The sequence below is a fragment of the Moschus berezovskii genome, chromosome 20, assembly GCF_049115385.1.
Source record: "Moschus berezovskii isolate FMDL1 chromosome 20, NW_MosBer_1.0, whole genome shotgun sequence".
Classification (NCBI taxonomy): Eukaryota; Metazoa; Chordata; class Mammalia; order Artiodactyla; family Moschidae; genus Moschus; species Moschus berezovskii.
The window spans coordinates 20,469,309-20,494,582 of record NC_142479.1 but is presented as its reverse complement, the minus strand read 5'-3'; the positions used below and the strand labels follow the sequence as shown (position 1 = coordinate 20,494,582).

The following is a 25,274-nucleotide window of genomic DNA, read 5'->3' as shown; positions in this document are numbered from 1 at the left end:
CGTCTGAGCCTGGCGAGTAGCCGAGGCTGCGGCGATTCGGCCGTCCTTTGCTTCTGCCTGGCCCCGCCCTCCCGTTGGAGCCGCAGCCCGGGCACTGCGATCGGCGGCTCGGCCCGCGACTTTCGCCCACTTTGCCTGCTTCCGGTTTGCTTCCGGTTCCGGTGCAGGCACAGCGCGGGATCCAAGGCCCCGGGCATGGCGGGGAGCCGGCTGGAAACCGTGGGGAGCATTTTCACGCGGTGCGTTCTCGGAGCCGGGGGTGTGCCGGGGGCGCGAGGGCGTCTCCCCCTTTTACGCCCTTTCCTGGGTGGGACTGATCCTGGCCAGGCCTCGCTCGTGCTTTGTCCTGCTAATGAAAAATTGTGCTTGGCTGCGTTACCTCTCGAATTTCTTAGCTCGCACGTTCAAGATCGCACCTTTCCGCTCTCCAAGTGGAAAGTGAAGTGAAAGTCGCTCAGTCGTGTCCGACTCTGCGACCCCTTGGACTACACAGTCCATGGAATTCCCCAGGCCGGAATACTGGAGTGCATTGCGTAGCCTTTCCCTTCTGCAGGGGATCTTCCCAACCCAGGGATCAAACCTGGGTCTCCCGCATTGCAGGTGGATTCTTTACCATCTGAACCACCAGGGAAGCCCAAGAATACTGGAATGGGTAGCCTCTCCCTTTTCTATGGGGTCTTCCCAACCCAGGAATCGAACCCAGTTCTCCCGCATTGCAGGCGGATTCTTTTATCAGCCGAGCTTCAAGTGGAGGTCTTTGGGAAAAGTAAGGGAGGAGGGGGCTGTTGGGCCTGGCCAGAACAGTCTTTGCATTTTCCTGGATGGGACGTGAATGAGGGGAGGGGAGTGGGACGCACACGAGAACGTGGATTAACCCTGAGCACTGTTTGGTTGCTTTGGAGTTTGGAAACATTTTAACATTTAGCAGGTAGGGGACCCCCTCCTCTGCCCTTCCGGTTGTCTTCTGGACCCCGCGACCCTGCCAGTGTCTCAGGCTGCATCAGGGGCTCATACAGGCTGTTGTCACTTACTGACCTTTGTTCTTTACCCTTCCTTCAGGACGCGAGACCTGATTCGGGCTGGGGTGTTGAAGGAGAAACCTCTTTGGTTTGACATATATAACGCCTTCCCTCCGCTGCGGGAGCCGGTCTTCCGAAGGCCTCGCTTGCGATATGGCAAAGCTAAATCTCCTACCCAGGACATCTTTTACCAAGAGGATCAGATTAGAGCGTGAGTGTGGAGCCCATACGGTGGACCAGAGGCAGCACAACTTCAGAAGGAAAGGTTTAGCCAGCAGTCTGGCCACTTACGTAGGAATTGAGTAAGGGCTTGCCCTGTGTAGGTGGTCTTGTCCATCTGCCAGATCAGGGAATCAGTGCCCCTCGCTCAGGACGGAGAAGCAGAAGTTCGGAGTAGAACCCGGTGCCCAGCACCTCACCAGCCACTGCAGTTATAGCTACCTGTTTTGGGGCATCTGTTTGGTGGCTGGCACTGTGTTAAGCCTCTAACAAATGTTACTTCATTTAGGTCTTACTCTAACCCTGCAAGATAGGTATGCTTCTCTTTGTGTTATTCATGAGAACTCTGAGGCTCAAGGAGGTCGACTTGACTGGGAGTTCACAGGACAAATCTCTTTCCCTTAAATACTGATGTCAGTTTTTAACATCTAGAATGTTAGGATCAGAGACTGTGTCTAATTGAAATGAATACATATCCCTGATTCTTGCCCCTATTCCTGAATAAGACAGAAATTTATAAAGTCTTCATATTTGAGATCCAGGTGCCCACCTTTCACTTGAGGAACACCACACTGCCCCCCTTGCCCCACACACCTTTGAGGTAGGAGAACAAGTATGTTCTGGCTCTATTTGGGAATTTTCAGAGATCTTGAGGGCATTAACTATTTTTCCTGTACTTTTCTGCTCAGGTCCGTTACATTTGCTTGGTCAGGATGCTTCCAAGGTTATTTGTATGTTAAAATCATGTGTGCCTCTACTGTGGACATAGCCGTGGAACTGGGCGATAGTCATTGGAGAATGGAGTATTTTACTGCATCCTCGTTTGTTACTCTTAATGCCCAGATTATAACACTGTGAACTTAGTTTTTTGAACCTTTATATTTTTTGGCTTTTTTGTTTGTTTTGGTGTTTTTGATAATTTACAACAACAAAATATAAATTTCAGGTGTATTAAAGTGCATGTGTGCTTGCTCAGCTGTGTCTGACTCTTTGCGACCCCACGGACAGTAGCCCACCAGGCTTCTCTGTCCATGGGCTTCTCCAGGCAGGAATACTGAAGTGGGTTGCCATGTCCTCCCTGAGGGGATTTTCCTGACCCAGGAACAGAACCTGAGTCTCCTGTGTCTCCTGCATTGGCAGGTAGATTCTTTACCACTGAGCCATCTAGGAAGCCAAAACCTTAATGGAAAAAGCGAAATCATGAAAGTAATAGAAGAAAACATGGGATAATTGAAAAAATAATCTCAGTGATATGAATAAAAGCCTACCTAAGCATGACATAAAAACCCAGAAGCCAGGGCTTTCCTGATGGTCCAGTGGCTAAGACTCCTTGCTCTCAATACAGGGGACCAGGTTCAATCCCTGGTCAGGGAACTAGATCCCACATGTCGCAACTGAGAGTTCACATGCTGTAACTGAAGATCCCTTATGCCACAACTAATTCTTGGCATAGCCAAATAAGTAAATATTTAAATTTATTTAAGTTGGGAAAAAAAACACACCAAATCTAGAAGCCATAAATGAAAGCATTAAAGTTTTCTCCACATAAAAACTACCATAAGCAAAGTAAAAAATCAGCTGACATATTGGGAAGAACATTGGCAACATGTTTGACAAAGGGCCAGTTTCCTGTGCGTTGCTATAACGTTTGCTTGTAAGTCTATAAAAAAAAGACTAAAAGGAAAAAATGGGCAAGAACATGGATAGGTCACAGAAAAGGGAATTCCTTTGCTTTTAAACATGAAAAGATACTGAGTCTGTTTGATAAGAAAAGCAAAACTACAGTGAAGTACAATATGTGACCTGTCAGACTGATAAAGATCAAAAAGTTGGGAAATATAATTTGGTTAGGGTTTGGGCAATAGGCAGTCTCTATCTATCTGCCTATTGATACCCTTGTCTGGGTGTAAATGGCTACAGCCCCTCCCTTTGGAAAGCATTTTGGCAGTTTGGAAGGTCAAATTACAAATTAAGGTATCTTGACCCAACAGTACTGTTTTTAAAAAATAATTTTTTAATTTATTTATTTTTGGTTGTGCTGGGTCTTCATTGCTCCAAAGGCTTTTCTCTAGTTGTGGAGAGCGGGGGCTACCCTCTGGTGGTGCACGGGCTTCTCAATGCAGTGGCTTCTCTTGTTGGGAAGCGTGGGCTCTAAGGTGTGTGGGCTTCAGCAGATGTGGCAAATGGGCTCAGGAGTTGCGGCTCCTAGGTTCTGGAGCACTGGCTCAGTAGTTATGGTACCCGGGCTTAGTTGCTCCATGGCCCGTGGGATTTTCCCTGACCGGGGATCAAACCCGTGTCTTGCATTGGCAGGCGGGTTCTTCACCATTAAGCCACCAGGAAAGCCCCAGTAATCCATTTTTATGAAATTATTCCACAGTACACCAAGAAATGCAGATAAAGGTAATCATTGCAACACTAAAATAGCAAAGGACTAAAAGCAATCTACACACAGTGAATTGAAATGATCTCTGAGAAATATTAAGTAAAAAGGCAAGATGTATTTACTGTCCTGGGCGTTAAACAGTGTGGCTGAGGACAGGGAATGATAGATACGTTCCTGGGTGGATACACAGGAAACTGGTTAGTGTTGCTTACAGGGAGGGGAACTGGGAGATTGGGGTACAGGGCTGAGGCGGGTGCTACTTTTCTCTGGATACCTTTCTGTAACATTCCGTGTATTTACCAAATGCACACATTGCTTATTGAAGACAAAAGCTGTTTGGCTCAGGGGCTGTAAGTCATGTTATACTCAATTTCTCAGGGTCCAGCAGTTATTCTTTGCTCCATTCTTGGCCATGATCTGTAATTGGAGATTTATATTGTGTTGTTTTGTATTTTCAAGGAAATTTTATTCAGCCTATGGATCTGGTCCAAAAGCTTTTGATCTCTTCAACCCAAACTTCAAGTCTACCTGTCAACGGTAAGTCCGTCTACAAGTCTTGGGTTACCTTTCCTTGTTTTAGAGTTTAGTTGTCAGTTTGAGGAGTCTTGTTGAATTCCACTTGAGGAAAAAGGTGTTCCTATGGGAAGATCTCTTAAGGGAATACTTGGTACTGTGTAACGGCAGGATTTGACAACTCTCAGTATACAGACCAAAGATGTGATTGCTTGGAATTCTAGGTTTGTGGAGAAGTTCATTGAGCTACAGAAACTTGGAGAAACAGATGAAGAGAAGTTATTTGTGGAAGCAGGGAAGGCTTTGTTGGCAGAAGGTGTCATTTTAAGACGAGTAGAAAAAGCAAGGACTGTGAGTATTTTATTATCACAGCCATTACTAGGATTGGTTGTCTGTTGGAGGTTAAAGGAAGGCTTGGTATTCTTTCTCCATCCATGGTTCCAGGTCAAATCCTGTTAGACTGAGTAAACTAGAATTTTGTGGTAAGGACTGCTGCATGAAACAAGTGAATTATCATGAGGGCTTTTAATATTGTGGTTCTGTAGAGAGTTTTTGTGTTTATTGTGTGTAATTGAATTTGACCTGAGACAGTAATGCTAAATTTTTGACTCAGTGATAGAATGTGCCTGGTCATATATTAATACTTTCAGCCAGTTGAGTGAAAGTGATAACATTTGAGTGATGTACTTATATCTGGTGTTTTAAGCAACAGGAAGGTAGTCAAGTTTCCCGGAAATCTGAATCCATGGGTGTCGAATCCCAAACTGCGTTGGCGGAGAACCCGCCTCTGAAAGAAGTTCCACAGGCCCAGCATTTGGAGGCACCTGGAGAAGAGTCGAAAGGCCTCTCACCTCCCTGAAGAATGTGTATACTGTGTACTGACATCCAAACTGGATTCACTACTGGAATGTTGAACTGTTTTTAACAGTTGAACTTTGTAAATGTTTCCTGATCTCTGAGGCGTCATGTTTGCCTTCTTCGGGTTCCCACTTCTAGGTTGTCATAAAGCTCTGTATTATGGTTTAAAGAAGCAGTTATGTGAACTTTTATGTTATGGTGGTATTAAATAAAGAATTCCTCGGTGCTTATAAAGTAAATTTACTTTAAAATTGTAATAGCATGAGAAAACGTTTATAAGTATTGTTTGAGTGGGATTCACTCTGAGTTGGTTTGCTTGGAGTCTTGTGTTCACATTTGATTCTCTGGTATGTTTCTTTTCTCAGATCCTTCCAACTTTCACTTGCATATCCCTGGCCAGCTGTTTCTGTCTGTGAATAATCTTTGTACTTTTTGCTTGAGAGGCCAGGCTGACTTGTGCTTTGCAGTAAGAGCAAGGACCTATCACTGATGATGAAGTAAGGTCAAAGCTACAATCTCATGAATTGAGTGCTGGAGACAGCATAGGCCTGCACATAGTGGGCTGCTCAGGAAAGACTTCTTGAATAAATGACTGATCACATCTAGCTGAAAAATGAATTCAGATGATGTCTGTGTAGGTAACTGAGCTGCCAAGAGGAATGACACTCCCCACCCCCATCCACCTGCCTCCCTGGTGTCAAGCTGTGCTTATGAGTTTTTGCCAACTCTCCTGCTTTTTTCATTTTCTTATCTTTTGCTGAATAAATACTCCTCAGCTACTATTAATGAGCTTCTTCAGAAACTTCTTACTTTCAAACCCATGTAGCTTTTCCCCCTGTTCTTTGTACAGTGTCTTCTGTCTCCTGGTGGGTTTGGGACAGGACCCACATCCCACAACCCGGACACCTTGCACGTGGTGCTCAGGTCATGGAAGGTCAAGGAATATATAGGCAAAAGCCATTCTCAGCCATATTACTTCCCCTACCCCCCACCTTTGTCTTTGTTCTGCAATTCCTCTTGTTTAGGGAATGCTTTGCGTTTAGATGGGGAAGTAAATTATGTCCATGCAACACTGGGTGCCAAATACCAGGCCAGGCTTTGGGAGAAGGATTTCAACAGGTGGAAGACACTGTTCTATTCTCAGAGGAATGATCAGGGCTGACTTGTTAGCTTTCTAAACTTTTCTAGGGTTTAAAAGGCAGTTTCTTTGTCCTAATAGTGAAAATGTTTAAAAAATTTATTGGTTGCATAGTTAAAAATTATGCCCATGGTCCAAAATGCCCATGGTGAAAACCAATATCCTCCCCACTGTATCCCCTGGCCCTCCCATTTTTCCTTCCGTAAGGCCACCACTGTCACCTGTTTCCAGAAATAATGTTGAATGTGTACAAGGGGACATAGTGCGTAGTGTTCTGTACTTTGTTTTCCACTTAAAGTCTCAGATCCTTTGGCTTCATGGCAGACCTTTAGGTTGAATCTCAGTGATCAAAACAGTCAAAGGAGATGTCACTGTGAGCAGCTGGGTGGAGGTGCCAAGTACCAGTTCACACAGAGCCAGGTCGGGTCCCGCGATTTGAGGGGAGGTCCTTGAGCTGCTGGGCCAAGTTGGAAGTGTGCTCAGCACCCCCACCCCCCCACCTGGCGCTGGAGAGAGAACCTAGGAGCTCCACTGCCCTGAACGGAACCCCCCAAAAGGATCCTTGAACATCTGCTCCCTTTCCACTGGCAGTCCCTGGATGAGGGGGTGGGTGACCAAAATTTAGGCTTCCGAGGAAGCCGGGGTGGAAAATCTTGAAAAAGCAAGGAAATTCCCTGGTGACTCAGTGGTTAGGACTCTGCTGTCACTGCCAAGGGCCCGGATTCAATCTCTGGTCAGGGAATCCCACAAGCCACGTGGCATGCCAACAAATAAAAAGATAAAAACCAGGTCAAAGGTGTGAGGCTTCCTCGGGGCATTGAGAACTCTTCCCACGGTCATTGTGGACAAAAGTCATCACCAGGGCCCTATCGTGTTTGGAGAGTGGAAGTGTGAGCTCGTTCTTTTTAAACAGTTCCTCATCTATTTGGCTGCGTCGGGTCTAAGTCGTGGCTGGGGTGGGGGGGAATCTTCGTTGCGATGTGCAGGATCTTCATTGCAGTGCACTGACCCTAGGTGCAGCCTGCAGGCTTAGTTGGTCCGTGACATGTGATATCTTAGTTCCCTGACCATGTCCCCTGCTTTGCAAGGTGGATTCTTAACCACTGGACTAGGAGGGAAGGCCTATGACCTCTTTCTGAAAGAAACATCGTTTTGGGGAAGATAAGGTGACTTTCAAAGCAAGATGAACAGGAATCCTTTTAGTGAAGTGTAGAGAGACAGGAAGAGAGATGAGCCCTGGACTAGTCTAGGACCACTGCCTGGGGAGCCCTGAGGGTGGGTGGGAGGTGAAAGTGTGCCTGCTGCTGCTTCTGCCAGGAACACCTACCTGCCACCATGGTCTTTAAAAACCCTTCATTGACCTTTTCACACGGTATCTGTGCTCGAAAGCTTTCCTAACATTCACGTCAAGTCTCAAGTCCCTGTTGAACCCCTTCCAGGCTGTGCTCACTGCAGTCGGTATCCCAGGTCCACTGTTTGTACTCTGGTTGACCCCGGTCTTCCATGCCAGGGTAGCTCTCCTCTTCCCATTCAGAGCGGGAACAAGGGCAGAAATCCTTACGTGTCCGCACTGAAGCATTGAATCAGGAGTGGGCCCTCCATGGGGGTTTGCTGAGCTGAAGCCAAGGAAGGCGTGTGTCCAGCTTACAGTGAAATCTGCACAAGATGCGTCTGTAGGTCTGGGTTCTGGTCCCGGTGGTTCCAGTTTTTACTGGTGTGACCTTGTGCCCGCCATGGTCTCTCTGACTACAAAATAGGCATGATGTTTGCCTCTTTGGCTTCCAGTTAATGTTAATACAATGAGAATTACTTGAGATAATGAACAGAAAACTCACTTGTAATATGTGTGATGGGTACCTTTATTACTCTCTTGAGGAGCCGTGGAAAACAGGTTTGAACAGATGGGATGGGATCACATCACGGGGACCTCCATAACTGCACAGAGGAGTTGAGCAGGTGTAAGAAAGTTGGAGCGGAGAAGCCACAGTGAAGACAGCGTCAGGTCACAGCAAGATTCGGCCAGATGTGACATACAGAACGGGATGGCGGTGGGCAGTGAGGGAGGGGAAGAGGCATGTCAGAAAGACTCTGGTCTCTGCAGTCATCCCACTTGCAGGCAGAGACTCCAAGCTTGCCAACCTGAGTACCTGCAGAATAGTGACGTCACTAACAGAGGTCAAGGTGGGGAACAGAGCTGTGTTTCTCACCATACCAATTTAGAGGACAGCATTCACGTGGCAGACGTGCAGGTCTGGGCGATGGGGCGGAAACCTGAGCACAGGGAAGGGCTGGAGCCGGGAGAAGGGATGAGCTCTCAAGGGAAGAGGAAGGAGACGCAGGATGTGGGAGCTGAACCAGGCGAGTGCTTAGGACTGGGGAGTAGGAATGTTGGCAGAGGAGACAGGTCCCGCATACGCCTGCATCTAAATGCTGAGGCTTGCTGCGGTGCTCCTGCGTTCACCAGGTTTATACAGTTCTTGGTTTGCTTTGTTGGGTAGACCTGATACTTTTAAAGATTTCTTTTTTATTGTGGGGCATTTTTAAAGCCTTTATTGAACTTGTTACAGGATTGCTTTTATTTTATTTATTTATTCTTGAGGCATGTGGGATCTTATGCCTTAGCTTCCTGACCGGGGATTAAACCCACACACCCCCTGCGTTGGAAGAGGAAGTCTTAACAACTGGATCACCAAAGAAGTCCTGTGGGTAGAACTGATCCTTGACTGTGTATCCTTAAGAGGCAAGCACAACTCTTTTTGTAATTTTGTATAGTCTTCCTCGACTTATGATGGGGTTCAGTCCCCACAAACACATCATAAGTTGAAAATATCGTAAGTTTAAAATGCATTTAATATACCTACCTCCCCTTTACATCAGAATTTAGGCCAACCTACCTTAACAACAGACTGGTTCCAAATAGGAAAAGGAGTACGCCAAGATTGTATATTGTCACCCTGCTTATTTAACTTGTATGCAGAGTACATCATGAGGAATGCTGGGCTGGAAGAAGCACAAGCTGGAATCAAGATTGCCAGGAGAAATATCAATAACCTCAGATATGCAGATGTCACCACCCTTATGGCAGAAAGTGAAGAGGAACTCAAAAGTCTCTTGATGAAAGTGAAAGAGGAGAGTGAAAAGGTTGGCTTGAAGCTCAACATTCAGAAAACAAAGATCATGGCATCTGGTCCCATCACTTCATGGGAAATAGATGGAAAAATAGTGGAAACAGTGTCAGACTTTATTTTTTTGGGCTCCAAAATCACTGCAGATGCTGATTGCAGCCATAAAATTAAAAGACGCTCACTCCTTGGAAGGAAAGTTATGACCAACCTAGATAGCATATTAAAAAGCAGAGACATTACTTTGCCAACCAAGGTCCATCTAGTCAAGACTATGGTTTTTCCCGTGGTCATGTATGGATGTGAGAGTTGGACTGTGAAGAAAGCTGATCACCGAAGAATTAATGCTTTTGAATTGTGGTGTTGGAGAAGACTCTTGAGAGTCCCTTATACTGCAAGGAGATCCAACCAGTCCATTCTAAAGGAGATCAATCCTGAGTGTTCATTGGAAGGACTGATGCTAAAGCTGAAACTGCAATACTTTGGCCACCTCATGCAACGAGTTGACTCACTGGAAAAGACTCTGATGCTGGGAGGGATTGGGGTGGGAGGAGAAGGGGACGACAGAGAATGAGATGGCTGGATGGCATCACCGACTCGATGGACATGAGTTTGAGTGAACTCCGGGAGTTGGTGATGGACAGGGAGACCTGAATGCTGTCCGACTGAGCGACTGAACTGAACTGAACCTTAAACGTACTCAGAACACTTCCATTATCCTACAGTTGGGCAAAATCCTCTAAGACAAAGCTTGTTTTATAATAAAGCATTGATTGTCTCATGCAGTTTGTTGAGGACTGTACTGAAAGTGGAAAACAGGATGGTTGTCAGAGCGTCGATTGTTCACCCTTGTGATCGCATGGCTGACTGGGAGCTGCTCTGCCCAGCATCACAAGACCGTATCATGTACCTATCGCTAGGTTAGAAGATCAAGATTCTAAAATCAAAGTACAGTTTCTACAGCATGCAGATTTTTCACACCATTGTAAAGCTGAAAAATTGTAAGCAAACTGTTGTAAGATTGGGGGCCATTTGTTTAATACTTAATATCCTGTTCTCTGATAGTGAAACTGGTATTACAGGAAAAGCTGTGCCTCCGAAGAATTCTTGGTTTTCTTAGAAAGATACCCTTTCCCCTGATGAAAAATGGCTGGGGAATTCCCTGGTGGTCCAGTGGCTAAGACTCCACGCTCCCAGTGCAGGGGGCCTGGGTTCGATCCCTGATCAGGGAACTGGATCCCACATGCTGCAACTAAAGATCTTGCTTGCCAGCAAGTAAAGACCTCCAATGCTGCAACAAAGATCACGGCAACAAAGACTGCAGATCCCACGTGCCACCGGCCGCGAAGACTGACACAGTCAAACAAACAAATAAATGACGGCTTGCCACTTGAAGACACTCGCCGGCTTCTTTCTTTTTAAACAAAGTGGGATGAGAATCTTATCATCCGATTCAAGTAGGGTGATAAGGCTTTCTCTGAGGCCAGCACTGATGCCCGCTTCAGTTCTCGGGCACCCAGACGAGGCTCACTCGCGTTGTGCAGCCTCGTTCGTCCTTCTAGGCTCCGACCAAGCCTGGCTCAGAACCGGGCCTTCCGTTTCCCTGACTACCTGGGAGCTGCGGCGTGTGACAGGGTGGCTCTGAGAGGGAAAGCAAGCTGGCACTGTGGAGCTGGGAACGAGGAAATGTGAGTCGAGTGTGTGTGCGTGTGTGTCTGTGTCTGTGGGGCTGGGCGTTGTTCCTGAGCTCTATCCCAGAGCAGCCAAAAGGTGGGAGACTGCCTGGCTGGGTTAATCATGCATTCTGAGCTTTTGATGGGGCTCGACGAGACAGATGCCTGAGCAGGTTCAGTGAACAACTTGGTTGAGGTCACCTTGGCTGATGGAGGAAGGGCACTTGCCCTCCTGTGGAAAAGACAGGAAATGGCTTTCCTGTCACTCCCAGGGTAGCGCTCAGTGTGGCAAGCGGGTCTCTGATTGGACGAGCCCAGCACTGGAGCAGTTTCTGTGGAGAGGTTGAACCAGACAAGCGTTTATTGCTGCAGCACGAAAATTAAAAGGTTGGTAGGGGAAGGCAAGGGAGGCAGGAAGTTAAGTGCTGAGTCCCCTACAAATGCCGCTGCTGTGGTCCCTCCCACCCGACGGTGCAGATTACTGAGAAGGGGTTTTCCTTAAATGCTAGCTGACAATGAAATTACATTTGGGGTATAGTTTTACCCTCGATTGATGCTTTTCCTGAACTGGAACTGAAATGTCAGTCACCTGACCTTTTAGTCGCTCAGTTCTTTTAATTAAAAGATGGTTCTAAGCAAAATCCAGTAGTGGTCTATTTATTATTTATCAAGCATTTTCCTTCTAGCAGTTGGTGAAAGGTCAGTGGCTTCAGCGGATGCTTTGTTTTGGGTGAGCAGCTTAGATGAAAAAGATACACAATCAATCTCCACTCCCTCCTGTTTGCTCACAGGCAGGACACTGTTTAATAGTCACTGTGGCATTTAGGATCTCAGACCACTTGAAACATGCGGAAAAGTGCATGGGCATCCCTTGTGCTGAACATTTCTCCAAAAGCAAACATCAGGTTGTGATTATGGTTAATAATGAGATATTGATTGTTTGAAAATGTCACCGCCTGGGACCTTGGCCCCAGCACCACTAGATGGCGCTGCCCTCTCACGCTGATGGGCCACGATCGGTTCGTTTCCTTGCCTCGGGATACCTTGCCTTTCAAGGTTGGCGAGTGTCCTTGGAAAATGACATTCTGGCTGAGATTTAGGAAGCTGAAGTCCTGGGGCTGCCTGGGGGTACAGTAGAGATGGGAGTGGAAGGGCCACAGGACACATCCCAAGGCCTGCAGAGTTGGGGTGGGTGGACCCAGCACGGTCTGCACCCTAACAGGAGCAGAAGGGGAAGGACCTAACCAGTGCTGAGCCTCTGGAGTCTCTGCCCCCAGCAGGGTTCTCTGACCTTCTCCAGTCTATGACACGTCTGCGAATTTGCTTCAGAGGATGGAGGGGGAGAACGGAGCAGGCAGAGGGGGCAGTGCGGAGCCGCGGAAAACACCCAGGCCTGTGGCCAGACAGACCTGCGTTTGAAACCCTGATCGACTGCTTTGTCTTGTGACGCGAGGGGAGTGAGCAAGTGAACAGCTTGTGCCTCGGTTTCCTTATCTGTAGGACAGGAAGCCCACAGCTACCTCTTGGAGTTGTAATACGCAGCAAACAAGCGTCAACAAACCGGATCTGTCTTTGCTCTCCCTGCTTGGAAAGCTTCAGCAACTGTTGATTCCCACTGGATGGAAATGAACGTGCTTTAGACCAAAATGCAGAAGGAACAAAACGCTGGTGTCATATACCTTTTCACCAGATGCTTGTTTAATCATTTGTCTTTTCTCAACCCTCTCCGCCAGTAGTTACCATCTCTTTTATCTTCTTCCAGCTTCCTAGTAGCCAATCAATCAACCAAAAAACACAAAGGAGGAAACCAAAGACAATCCTGGGAACTTGTCCATTATTGGAACTTACCCAGTGCTGGTGGGTTTCACTGAAAAACTTGCTGTTCTTTAGTTATTTCTTAAGCAGATTGTGTGTGTGTGTAGAAACTGGTGTCTTAATGGCATTCCCTCTGTCCCTTTTTCCTTTGTCATTGCTGCCCCCCTGCCTTCCTTGTGGTAATCTTTTCTCCCTTCTTTCTCTCCTCTGCACCCCAGACTGTAGGGGGAAGCCAGAGGGTCATGACCTAGAGGCCTGGAGGAAGAGCTCAGCCTCTTTCCTCCGGAGGTCTCAGTCAAAAGAATTGTGTTCGAGTCCTGGTGCTTGCTTCCCTGTGTGACCGTGGCTTTGAGCAGGTCACTTAATCCTTCTAAATGTTCAGTTCCAGTGAAGTGAAAGCGTTCAGTCATGTCTGACTCTTTGCGACCTCATGGACTCTACGGTCCATGGAATTCTCCAAGGCCAGAATACTGGAGTGGGTAGCCTTTCCCTTCTCCAGAGGATCTTCCCAACCCAGGGATCAAACCCAGGTCTCCTGCATTACAGGTGGATTCTTTAGCAGCTGAAGCACAAGGGGAGCCCAAGAATTCTGGAGTGGGTAGCCCCTCCCTTCTCCAGGGGATCTTCCCGACCCAGGAATCGAACCGGAGGGCCTACCAGGTCCTTGAAAGTGTGTTTGTTAAGTGAACGAATGGACAAAGAAGCGTTTCCCCATCCATACCGTGGGGAGACTCGTACCAGCACCGTGTATGCTTTGGGGGCAGAACTCACATAAGATACGGATGTGACAGAACTGTGTAAACGCTCAAGCCTCCCACAGTGACAGGAAATAGTGGTGTGGGGAGGTGGAAATGGCCCTGGAGCCGCAGAGCCAGGCTTCCCCCAGGAGAGCAGAGCCGGGGACTCTGGCAGGGCCCAGAGCAGCAGCGAGGAGGCCGCAGTCTCTCCTGCTGAGGGGGCCCGCTCTTCCGCAACCCCCCGCAGACATGCTCAGGATCACCTACCACACGTTAAACGTGGGGAAAGGGGGTCCTGAGCTCTCTCACCGGCTTCCCTGGCCTCTGCCAAGTGCGGTGAGATGGCCCTGCTCCAGCTTACGGCAGTGTCCCTGCCTCTGCACCCTCCTGCAGCTCATCCCCTTCTTGGGCTGGCTTCCCGCCGGGCTCCATCCCCCTGCCTTGGCTGCCCTGGCTTCCAGTCCCCCCAAGGGTAAAATTCAATGGACATGGGCTGGTGTTGTCACTGCTGCCTCAGCCTTGGGCTGACTGTCACCTCTCACAGCAAAGCAGGGTCTCCAGTTCAGACCGGGCAGAGGGAGGGTCCAGGCCCAGTGCCTGGCTGATCTCACCGCACCCGGCTCCTGCCACTCTCCTGGGGGTCCCTGAAGTTAGAACAAGAGCCTCAACGCCAGAAAAACTCCAAATTCAATCCTAAGAAAGCAACCTCGCCCCCTCTCTCACTTTCCCACTTTTGGATGTGAGAGAAGAGGAAGGGGCTGTGGGAGACAGGCCAGCTGAGTAGGAACATCTGGTAACCTGAGTTCCGGGCAGGTAAAATGCACCAGAACTGTCCACAGTCCTACAGCTCTCCAGCGGTGTCTCCTGGCCTGGGCAACTTAAGTGCCAATCCAGCATGTTCTCAGGATTGGACCTGTTTATTCCTTCCCTTTTGATTACTGAAGTAATCAAAATCAAATTCGACCAACCTCTGAAAAGAACCACTTTGAATACCTGGGAAGTCAAGAAGGTCAAATTTAGGAAAGTCTCATCTACAGGACTTTGTTCCCCTGAGCTGTAGGCCACTTATAATTAATGAAAGACAGATGACAGATGCTTATTGCTCAACTGACATACGCGCTGCCAAAGCCCACAGGGGTTACTTTAAGATCTAAAGGACTTGAATATACTTTACTGTCACATTGAAGAGAATAAAACTTTCAGGGTATAATCAAAATTTCGTATGTATGAGAACTCAGTGACCCACAGGCAATGTCTGCCTTAACAACACAACAAGACACAGAAGAACTGAGCGTGCCGCCATTGCTTACTGACATTTAAAAATAGCTCCTTTAAGCCCCAAACCGAGGTGGGAGATGACACAAGACAGCAGGTGGAGCACAGGCTGAGGCTCCTGGAGATCCCCGCCCAGACTCAGCTCATCCCCTAATTGGCTGTGACTGGAAAGTCATTAACCTTTTCAGCCATTTGTAAAATAAAGGGTCGAGCTGCAAGACCTCAGAAGGCATAGTCTTTGGGTCTGTGGGTCTGTGAGAAGAACTGCAAAACTGGGGCAAGAAAGCATGCTCCAAGACTTACTAAATACATACTCAAGATCTTTTCAGTTTTTAAATGTTGATTATGGAAACACAAAGGTGGAGAAAATAGTGCAACGATCCTCCATATATTCATCATGTAGACTTAACTCTAATATTTTGCCATATCTGCTCGTCTGTATTTTTCTGAAAATTTTTTTTAATTAGAAAAATTATTTATTTCTGTTCTTTTCATATATTTTATTGTTCCAGAAACAGTCTTCCGTACATATCTGAAATGATGTACTGTCACACACTCTGTTTAAAGGCAAAGCACCATTGATAAAGCTGATCAGCTGTCCGGAGTTCTCAGCTTATGGGGTCTCACTTCCCGGTTTTACATTAATTTCTGAAGGTCAGAAAAGTCACCGCCCAAAAATGTCAAGGGCTTAGTAAAAAATAATCACTTTATTCAATATTATAGCTGTAGAAATGAAGTACATTTTCTTTAAGAAAAAACCCAAAGAAAATGCCACTTAACATCATCGGTACATCGGTAAAGGCCAGCAGGAAAAAATACTGATAAGCTTGTTTCTGACACCAAAAAGATATTCTAGCCCAAGCTTTAATATGGTTCCTATATTTTCACTAGATGTTTCTTTTCTGCTACTTTTCATCCTTTTCTGTGTTTCATATCCAAGGACTGGTACAGCCTTTAAAATTTCATTAACAGGAGCAAATTCAGTACCTGCTGATTTCTTCTCAAAAGGCACTCTAACCCATCAGCTACCCCAGCAGCTTCATTCTCATGAAGACTCGAGCCATGAAAAAACTCAGTAGGACACACACGAATCCAGTGAATAAAAGAAGCCTATTGAGTGTGGGAATGTTTGGTGCCCTGGATTGGCCCAGGATTATGAAACCTAAACCTCCCATTGTAGACAGGAAGCCGGATGCAAGTCCTTCCATAATACACTGTCCATTTAGGCCAAGAAAGCGAATGACCCCTGACGCCCGTGTTCATCAGTCACTGAACCGGCACCTGGAGGCTCAACAATAACGTCATAGATTCCTCCAGTGATGAGGAAGTAGGGCCCCCGCCACCAGAGGCACACCACCACGGCTGGTGGCACTCGCCCCCAGGGCAGCTTCTTCAGCTTCAGGTTCGGGCATTCGAGCACTGAGAACGGGACTCAGCTCGAACTCTCCATGTTGGGAAGCGCTCAGCCTCCAACCCCATGCGCCACCCAGAAACAGCTGACGTATGTTTAAAGTAAGTCCAGACATGGCCTCTGACACCCAAAGCGACAGTCTTTCCTCCTGGCTCAGCTGGTAAAGAGTCTGCCTGTAAAGCAGGAGGCCTGGGTTCACTCTCTGGGTCAGGAAGACCCCTTGGAGAAGGAAATGGCAGCCCACTCCAGTATTCTTGCCTGGAGAATCCCATGGACAGAGGAGCCTGGCGGGTTATAGTCTATCTTGTCACAAAGAGTCAGATAGGGCTGAACAGCTTTCAATTTTACCCAAGGCTACAGTCTGCTTCTGAGTGGCACAGGAGTGACTGTGAGGAGATTCCCCACATCCAAGGGCAGAGCAAGAGAGTTCCAGAAAAACATCTACTTCTGCTTCATTGACTACGCCAAAGCCTTTGACTATGTGGATCACAACAAACTGTGGAAAATTCTTCAACAGATGGGAATACCAGACCACCTGACCTGCCTCTTGAGAAACCTGTGTGCAGGTTAGGAAGCAACAGTTAGAACTGGACATGGAACAACAGACTGGTTCCAAATCGGGAAAGGAGTACGTCAAGGCTGTATATTGTCACCCTTCTTGTTTAACTTATATGCAGAGTACATCATGAGAAATGCTGGGCTGGATGAAGCACAGGCTGGAATCAAGATTCCTGGGAGAAATATCAATAACCTCAGATATGCAGATGACACCATCCTTATGGCAGAAAGTGAAGAGCAACTAAGCCTCTTGATGAAAGTGAAAGAGGAGAGTGAAAAGGTTGGTTTAAAACTCAACATTCAGAAAACTAAGATCATGGCATCTGGTCCCATCACTTCATGGCAAATAGATGGGGAACCAATGGAAACAGTGACAGACTTTATTTTGGGGGGCTCCAAAATCACTGCCAATGGTGACTGCCGCCATGAAATTAAAAGACGCTTGCTCTTTGGAAGAAAAGTTATGACCCAGACAGCATATTAAAAAGCAGAGACAGTGTTTACCAACAAAGGTCCGTCTAGTCAAAGTTATGGTTTTTCCAGTAGTCATGTATGGATGTGAGAGTTGGACTATAAAGAAAGCTGAGCACCGAAGAATTGATGGTTTTGAACTGTGGTGTTGAGAAGACTCTTGAGAGTTCCTTGGACAGCAAGGAGATCCAACCAGTCAATCCTAAAGGAAATCAGTCCTGAATATTCATTGGAAGGACTGATGCTGAAGCTGAAACTCCAATACTTTGGCCACCTGATGCGAAGAACTGACTCATGGGAAAGGACCCCGATGCTGGGAAAGATTGAAGGTGGGAAGAGAAAGTGATGACAAAGGATGAGATGGTTGGATGGCATCACCGACTCAACTGACATGGGTTTGGGTGGACTCTGGCAGTTGGTGATGGACAGGGAGGCCTGGCGTGCTGCAGTCCACAGGGTCACAAAGAATCAGACATGACTGAGCGACTGAACTGAACCGAACTGATAGTCTACTTCTTTGAAAAACAAGACCTTAACAATACCATCATTAGGCCTGAGAAGATGGTAATTAAAAGTGATTTAGGGACTTCTTTGGCAGTTCAATGGTTAGGACTTGGTGAGGGTGTAGGTTTGATCCCTGGTCAGGGAATAAGGTCCCACATTGCCTTGCATGCCGTGCAATCCCCAGTCCATATTCGCATTTCCCGACAGTTCCCTGGACGGGCTCCTAGCCTCCTCCTACCCCATGTCAGTCCCTGGGGCCAACCACTGTTAACTACGTCTAGTTTTAGTGCCCCTGGTGAGTCCCTTTCCAGAAATCATAGTTTATACCACCAATTCTTGTTTGCCATCCGCGGTCACAGCGTCTGAGCTTCCTTCTACGATGGATGAGGGTTCAGCTGACTTAGAGTCTCTCTTGCTTCTGCTGTGGTGTCTTTCCACCTAGTTCCTCTGAATAGTAATGTTGCAGTAAGGGGGACCCCTTGCAGGGCCCGAGAGTGGCCTTTGTCTAACTCTCGGAAGTGAATTGTCCACGGGGAAACACATGCTGACAAAGCCAGGAGCTTTATGGCGCCCAGGCGGAGAGCAGCAGGGTGAGGGAACCCCGGGGGCCCGCTCTGCCACACGGCTGGCAGTCTCGGGCTTTATGGCGATGGGATCGGTTTCTGGGTTTTCTTTGGCCCATCGCTCCAACTTGGGGTCTTTCCTGTGGCACACACATCGCTCAGTGAAGATGGATTCCAGTGTGAAGGATTCTGGGAAGTTGGTAGGACATATGGACTGGCATCTCCTCTCTCCTTTTGGCCTTCCCTGAATTCTTCAGGTTGGTGATAACTTGTTAGTTCTGCGTGTCTTACCAGGACCTCCTGTTATAAGATAACACGGGCAGGCAGCTACTACCTTGCCTGGCCAGGGAGGCAGTTCCAGTCAGTGGTTCCCCGAACGGTAACACTGACCGAGGCTCTGCTTCGGGTTGAATTGTGTCGTCCCCCAGAGATATGCTGAAGTCCTAATTTCCGGTGCCTGTGAATGTCACCTCATTTGACAATCAAGTCTTTGCAGATGTAAACAAATGAACGCACGGTCGTCTTGCATTAGAGCGAGCCCCAAATGTCATGGCTGACATCCTCAGGAGAGTGGTGTTTGGAGACAGACACACACAAAGAGGGAAGACGGCTGTGCGAAGACGGAGACCGAGACTGGAGAGGTGTGAGCAAAAACCAGAGTGCTGAGGGCTGCCTGCGACCAGCAGAGGCTGGGAGAGCCAAGGAGCGGCCCCCCTTAGGCCCAGCAGGCCCCCAGAATTGTGAAAGAGTAGATTCTTCTTGTTTCAGGCTGCTCCATTTGTGGTGGTTTGTTTTGGCAGCCCCAGGAAACCAGTACAGGGCCTTCCCAGGGGCGCTCGTGGTGAAGAACCCGCCTGCCAATGCAGGAGACATAAGTGATGCAAGTTTGATCCCTGGGTCAGGAAGATCCCCTGGAGGAGGGCACGGCAACCCACTCCAGTACTCTTGCCTGGAGAATCCCATGGACAGAAGAGCCTGCGGGCTGCAGTCCATGGGGTCACAAAAGAGTTGGACACAGCTTATGACTAAACAACAGCAACAATGTAGGGAGAAGTCCAGTTCTTCCCTCCTGGGTATTTCTTCCTGTGAGTTGCCTTTACTGCTCACATATAACACGTCTGGTCACCAAGTGTGTGGCAGCTTCCCCCTACAACAAACGATTCTCTGAGACATCAGCTGAGTATCCTACCATTTAATTCAATTCTGACCCTGTCTGCCCAGAGATAGCATTATTTCTTGTTGAGAGCCCAGTCTTTTAAGACTGCCCACCCGTCTCCCCCTCCATATACCTCAGATGCCAGTCACAGATCCAGGTTATCATCTGTACTTTATACCAACCAAAGGTAGATCAGAGCTTCCAACCACCCCCTCCTTAGGTATGATTAATTTGCTGCAGCAACTCACAGAACTCAGAGAACACATTTACCAGTTTATATGTGATAAAGGACACAGATTAACGGCAGGATGGAAGAGACGCATAGGACAAGCCCTCTGCAGGGTGTCTCCCTCCCAGTACCTCCACGTGTTTACGAACCTGGACGCATTTTGAACCCCGCACTTTTGAGATTTTATGGAAGCTTCATCACGTAGCTACGATCAATCATTAACTCCATTTTCAGCCCTCCTCCCTCCTTAAGAGAATGGGGGGTCGGGGCTAAAAATTCCAAGCTTCTGATTGTGGCTTGATCTTTCTGGTGACCCACACCTCAACCAGGAACCATCCAAGAGTCCACTGCTTTAGAACAAAAGACACTCCAATCCCCCTGGAAATTACAAAGGTTTCGGGAGCGCTGTGTCAGGAGCTGGGGACAGAGACCAATGTATTAATCTAATTACAAATCACAATGTCACAATTACATAAAATGCATCAGCTCTATTTCTTGTTCCATCAACTGCCTTGACTGTATATTTTGTAAGATGAGAATAAGAACCAAAGGTTTCAACAGGCAGCTGAAAGGACCCAGGGTCTGAGAAGTCAGTGGGATCGTGAGCTGCCCCAGGCAATGGGCACATCCTTCCGAGCTGGGGTCATAGCCACTCCAGCTTGAAGGCTGCAGGGGGTCCCAGCGGTGGAGCAGGAGCTGAAGGAGGGCCCTGCCCAGAGTTGAGGTTACCTCACGTGCGTCTAGGCACCAGCCCCCAGAATCTGCCGGCTTCCCTCTTGCTTCTCAGAGACCTGCTCTCCTGGAAAGGTTCTGGATGCGGGCTGTGGAGATGGGTTCTCACGGAGCAGCTTCCTCTGAGTCTGGTTTTGACATGAAGCACCAGCGTGCACTGGGAGACGCTAGAAGATGACTGAGTGATGCTCCCCTTTCATTCTGTAGGAATGTTATTCACCATCTTTTCCACTCTGGAGATCCAGGAGAGCAGTTTCTTTCACATCTTGATTCAAAGAAAATCTGTGCTTTTTCTGGACAATTGGGATGGCTTACTTTTTTGGTCTTGGAAAATCTAGTATCTTGGTTCCCCTTAGCTCTGGCTGTGAGGAAGTTCAGAGTTAAAGTATCAGTCATGTGCAGCTCTGATGTAGGGGCTTACAATGGCACTTTCTTGATAGTTAGGGAATATTTCATGCATGCTAAAATTACAGAGACTATACAACAAATATTCACATACGCACCCCCCAGTTTCAGAAGCAAAATGAGCGCACAAATGAAGCCCCCTGTGTACTCAGGCCTAATTCCTTACCCCGTGATAAATAGCTTCCTGGACTAGGTATTTATGCTTCCCACTTAAAAAATAATAAATTTAAAAAAAGTTTTCCTAATGTAGATGCATCTGTAACAAATACACAATATTATTTTGCATGTCTTAAAATATATTAGTGGTTTCATACTACATTCAGACCATATATGTGCGTGTGTGCATGCTAAGTCACTTCAGTTGTGTCTGACTCTTTTCGACTCTATGAACTGTGACCTGTCCATGGGATTCTCCAAGCAAGAATACTGGAATGGGCTGCCATGCCCTCCTCCAGGGGATCTTCTCGACCCAGGGATTGAACCCAAGTCTCTTATATCTCCTGCGTTGACAGGAGAGTTAGTTCCTTACCACTAGCACCACCTGGGAAGCCCATACTGTAGTTGTAGTCTTCTGTAATTTGTTCTTTTTACTCAAAAATCTAATTTTGAGACTTGTGTTGACACATGAAATTAATTCCATTTTCACTGCTGTGTGATATTCTATTATGGTTGTTGTTCAGTGGCCAAGTCATTTCTGACTCTTTGCAACCCCATGGACTGCAGGACACCAGACTTCCCTGTCCTTCACCATCTCTTGAAGTTTGCCCAAATTCGTGTCCATTGAATTGGTGATGCCATCCAACCATCTCTGTCATCCTCTTCTCCTCCCTTCAATCTTTCCCAGCATCAGGGTCTTTTCCAATGAGTCAGTTCTCTGTATCAGGTGGCTAAAGTATTGGAGCTTCAGCTTCAGCATCAGTCCTTCCAGTGAGTATTCAGGGTAGATTTCCCTTGAGATTGACTGGTTTGATCTCTCAGCTCCTGATAGCAAAATTCAAGTTTAACCTAAAGAAAGCGGGGAAAACCATTAGGTCAGTCAGCTACAGCTCAAATCAGCATTCTATTCTAAGACTAGAGAAATTATGCTGTAGTGTTTAAGAGCATGGCTCTGGAGCCAGAATGCCAGGGTTCAAAACCCAGCTCTGTCACTTTCTAGTTCTGTGACCTTGGGCAAATTGAATTTTCTGTGCCTCCGTTTCTTCTGCTAAAAAATGGGCCAAGGATAGCATGTACCTCATAGAGCTGACGTAAAGATTTGAAATAAGTTTGTAGATGTGACGCGTCTAAAATATGCCTGGTTCACAGGGTGTACTCTCTAAGAGCTGGCAGTTATACATTTATTTACCTGTTGGTGGACTTTTAAGTTGTTTCTAGTGTTTTGTTCTGTCTCTGGGATGTGGCAGGGAACGTTATTTTTTTTTTAATATAAATTTATTTATTTTAATTGGAGGCTAATTACTTTACAATATTGTATTGTTTTTGCCATACATTGACATGAATCTGCCATGGGTGTACATGTTTTCCCATCAAAATTGGGGTGTAGTTGCTTTACAATATTGTGTTAGCTTCTTCTGGACAACGAAGTGAATCAGCCATATGTACAGTAAATTCTCTCCCGTATGGACCTACCGCCCACCCCCTACCCACCCCCTACCCCGTTCCACCCCCTCAGTCACCACAGAGCACCGAGCTGAGCTTCCTGCGCCGTATAGCAGCTTCCCACAGCTGTTGATACCTGTTTTACACATGGTAGTGTTCATATGGAATCTAAGGTGGCTGAGACGGTAAAACGTCCGCCTGCAATGCGGGATACCCGGGTTTGATCCCTGGGTTGGGAAGATCCGCTGGAGAGGGGAATGGCAAGGCACTCCAGTACTCTTGCCTGGAATATCCCATAGATGGAGGAGCCTGGTAGGTAGTGTGCATATGTCTGTCCCAATCTCCCAATTCACCCCACCCTTGCATTCCCCCTCCCCATGTCCGCGTGTTCTTATCCTGAAATAGGTTCATCATTACCATTTTTCTGGAGTCCACATATATGCTTTAATATATGATATTTGTTTTTCTCCAGTCTCTAGGTCCATCCACATCTCTAAAATGACCCAGTTTCATTTAATGGCTGAGTAATATTCCATTGTGTATATACATACCACACCTTCTTTACCCACTCCTCTGTCGATGGACATCGGGAACGGTGTTGTAAATGTTCCTCTGAGCTGAGTATACGCCTGGGAGTGGGACTGCTGGGCTGCAGGGAGTGCCATCTTTCACTCTCCGGGCGGTGCCACATTGTTCTCCTAGAAGTGCTGTGCTGAGTGGCCGAGGGGGCCCACCGCTCTCACCCTGGGCCTCTCCTGACAGTGTTCTGTGTGTGACCTTCGCTTACACTTTGCTCGATCTTTCTTTCCCTTTGTCCAAATGTCCCCATCTACTCATTTTTATCCTCATGTCCGTTTCTATCAGCGTTCTTTTGTCCCTTCACCCTCCTTTTTCCTTTCGAATGAAGCAGGATCTAAATGCAGAAGAATTAGACAGGGCCTCGCAGAATGGAGGTCACAATACAGGGCTGCCAGCTACCCCCACCCTGGGCCTGCGGGAGTCCCGGCTCTCGGCGTTTGGAAAGGTTGCTGTCAGCACTGAGTGCTCACTGTGTCATAGGTGCCCTGGCGGTGTTGTCTTGTTCAGTCTCACAGTGGCCCCATGATATAGGACCATTAGAGTCAAAGAACCTTGATTTGAAGGAGGCAGTGATGCCGGAGTCTCTGCTCTTAATCAAGGACACTGAGGGGGCTGCCCACGTGGGATGACTCAGACAATTTGCACAGACTGCCGTGTGAACAGCGCTCCGTGGAGGCGTCCAGTGCCATAGCCCTGGCCTTCTACTAAGTAAGAGCTTAAGGAAAATGCTTCCGACCTATCTGATAGGCTTAGGAGGGTAGGCACCACTACCCACTGAGGGGCTTTTCTGGTCTGGATTTATAGGAATTTCTTAGGGTCTTGGTGCTTCAGGTTCTAAAAGCCTATTGGCATGGAAGCCCTCCCACCTATATACACGTTTGTTTAGGAAGGGAGATCCCAGCGTGGGCCCCGTGTGCTGACACCGACCATGTAAGGGCACAAACTCGGCCGCGGTTGGCGGCTCCCCACCTTGGTCAATGCAGACTTATTGAGCAGTATATTACAAGTGTGTCTCACTCCGATGATGTGTTATGGATAAGTCATTAAGGAGGCAGCTCACCGCAGTGATGTATTGGTATAATAGATCATCAGAGTGAAGTCTTCTGCTGACATACGGGCTGGCTCAAAGGGTGGTGGCATTCAGGGAAGAATTAGCCCAGCAGCAGGTCTGGCTTAATTACAGGATAAAAGGTTTGTGAATGATGGGCTGACGTCTGCAGCACCAGCATTTTGATTCTTGATGTAAAAGTGTAATTGGGCTTCCTGAGAGAATTTTTGACTATTTCCAAACAGCCCTCAGCTTTATCACAACAGCACAACTTGCCACATGGCTGCATGGGGGTACTTTCTCTTGAGGGGGGAGATCCCCAGGTCCTTTCCCCATCTGAGTTATGGTCATACTTTTGATTTGTGGGCCGCGGAATGAGTTAAGGGGAGATAAAATCCAAGCAGCCTGCCTTTAAGGCCTTCAGAATGATGTCCTTAGCAACCAGACCATTGGAATTGACTGATTTATTCAAATCATCGTTAACCGAGGCAGTGGTTCTCGACTCAGTCTGTGGGCATGTGTGGGGAAGGGCGGGCAGTCTGGCGGGCATGTGTGTGCATGTGTCTGAGGGCATTAGCATCTCAGGGATAATAATAATAATCATGTTTATCGGACACTTAACATTGTGCCAAAGGCTTTGCATGTATTATTTAATCTCATTTAATCCCTACGACAACACTGTGAGACAGGCATTCTTCTTCTTCTCATTTTCCAGATGAGGAAACCGGCCAAGGTTGCACAGCTGCTCGCGGGCGGGGTGCTCCTGGTGCTGCAGGAGACTCTAACCGTCCCCCCCTCCCACTTCAGACCGACCACCCTGCTTCCTCTGAGGACCCTACACCAGTGCTCTGTGGCCAGCAGACCTCAGTGGGCACAATTCAAGATGTGCTTGCTGAAAAAGTAAGTTTTATTTTAAGACACTTACATCAAATGTCTGGTGTTAGTAAGGTCTCAAATTTGGTTCAAGTTTCTTATTTCTTGAAAAGCTTGTAGGTGGAGAGACTTCCTAGCAATGGTGGGTGGAACTCTTTGGCCCAATTCTCCCCCTGGAGAAACCATAAAAGCTGCATAGGGACTTCCCTCACGGTCCAGCGGTTAAGAATCTGCCTTCCAGAGCGGGGAATGTGGGTTCGATCCCTGGTGTGGGAACTAAGATCCCACGTGTCTGGGGCAACTGAGCCCATATGCCGTGGCTACTGAGCCCATGTGTTCTGGAGCCCATGCAACACAATGAGAGCCCTTGCACTGCAGTGAAGACTCAGTG

General features: G+C 47.5%; 1 protein-coding gene and 1 pseudogene across 3 annotated transcripts; one reads left to right on the top strand and one right to left on the bottom strand.

Annotated features, from left to right (window-relative positions):
• The first annotated feature begins 57 nt into the window (after positions 1-57).
• Positions 58-24,875, top strand: MRPS23 (mitochondrial ribosomal protein S23). Of its 3 annotated transcripts, none has more exons than XM_055399176.2 (5): positions 61-239; positions 1,060-1,230; positions 4,084-4,161; positions 4,362-4,488; positions 4,850-5,234. In XM_055399176.2, exons 1-5 carry the CDS (start codon positions 196-198, stop codon positions 4,994-4,996), a joined length of 567 nt encoding a protein of 188 aa, XP_055255151.2. In that variant the 5' UTR covers positions 61-195; the 3' UTR covers positions 4,997-5,234. The 3 variants fall into 3 exon arrangements, with proteins under 3 accessions (XP_088684733.1, XP_055255151.2, XP_055255143.2); XM_055399168.2 differs by having other exon boundaries at positions 67-239; positions 4,844-5,234; XM_088828607.1 differs by lacking the exons at positions 4,362-4,488; positions 4,850-5,234 and adding an exon at positions 24,726-24,875 and having other exon boundaries at positions 58-239.
• Positions 15,978-16,205, bottom strand: LOC148774633 (oligosaccharyltransferase complex subunit OSTC pseudogene; annotated as a pseudogene).
• Positions 24,876-25,274: the final 399 nt, after the last annotated feature.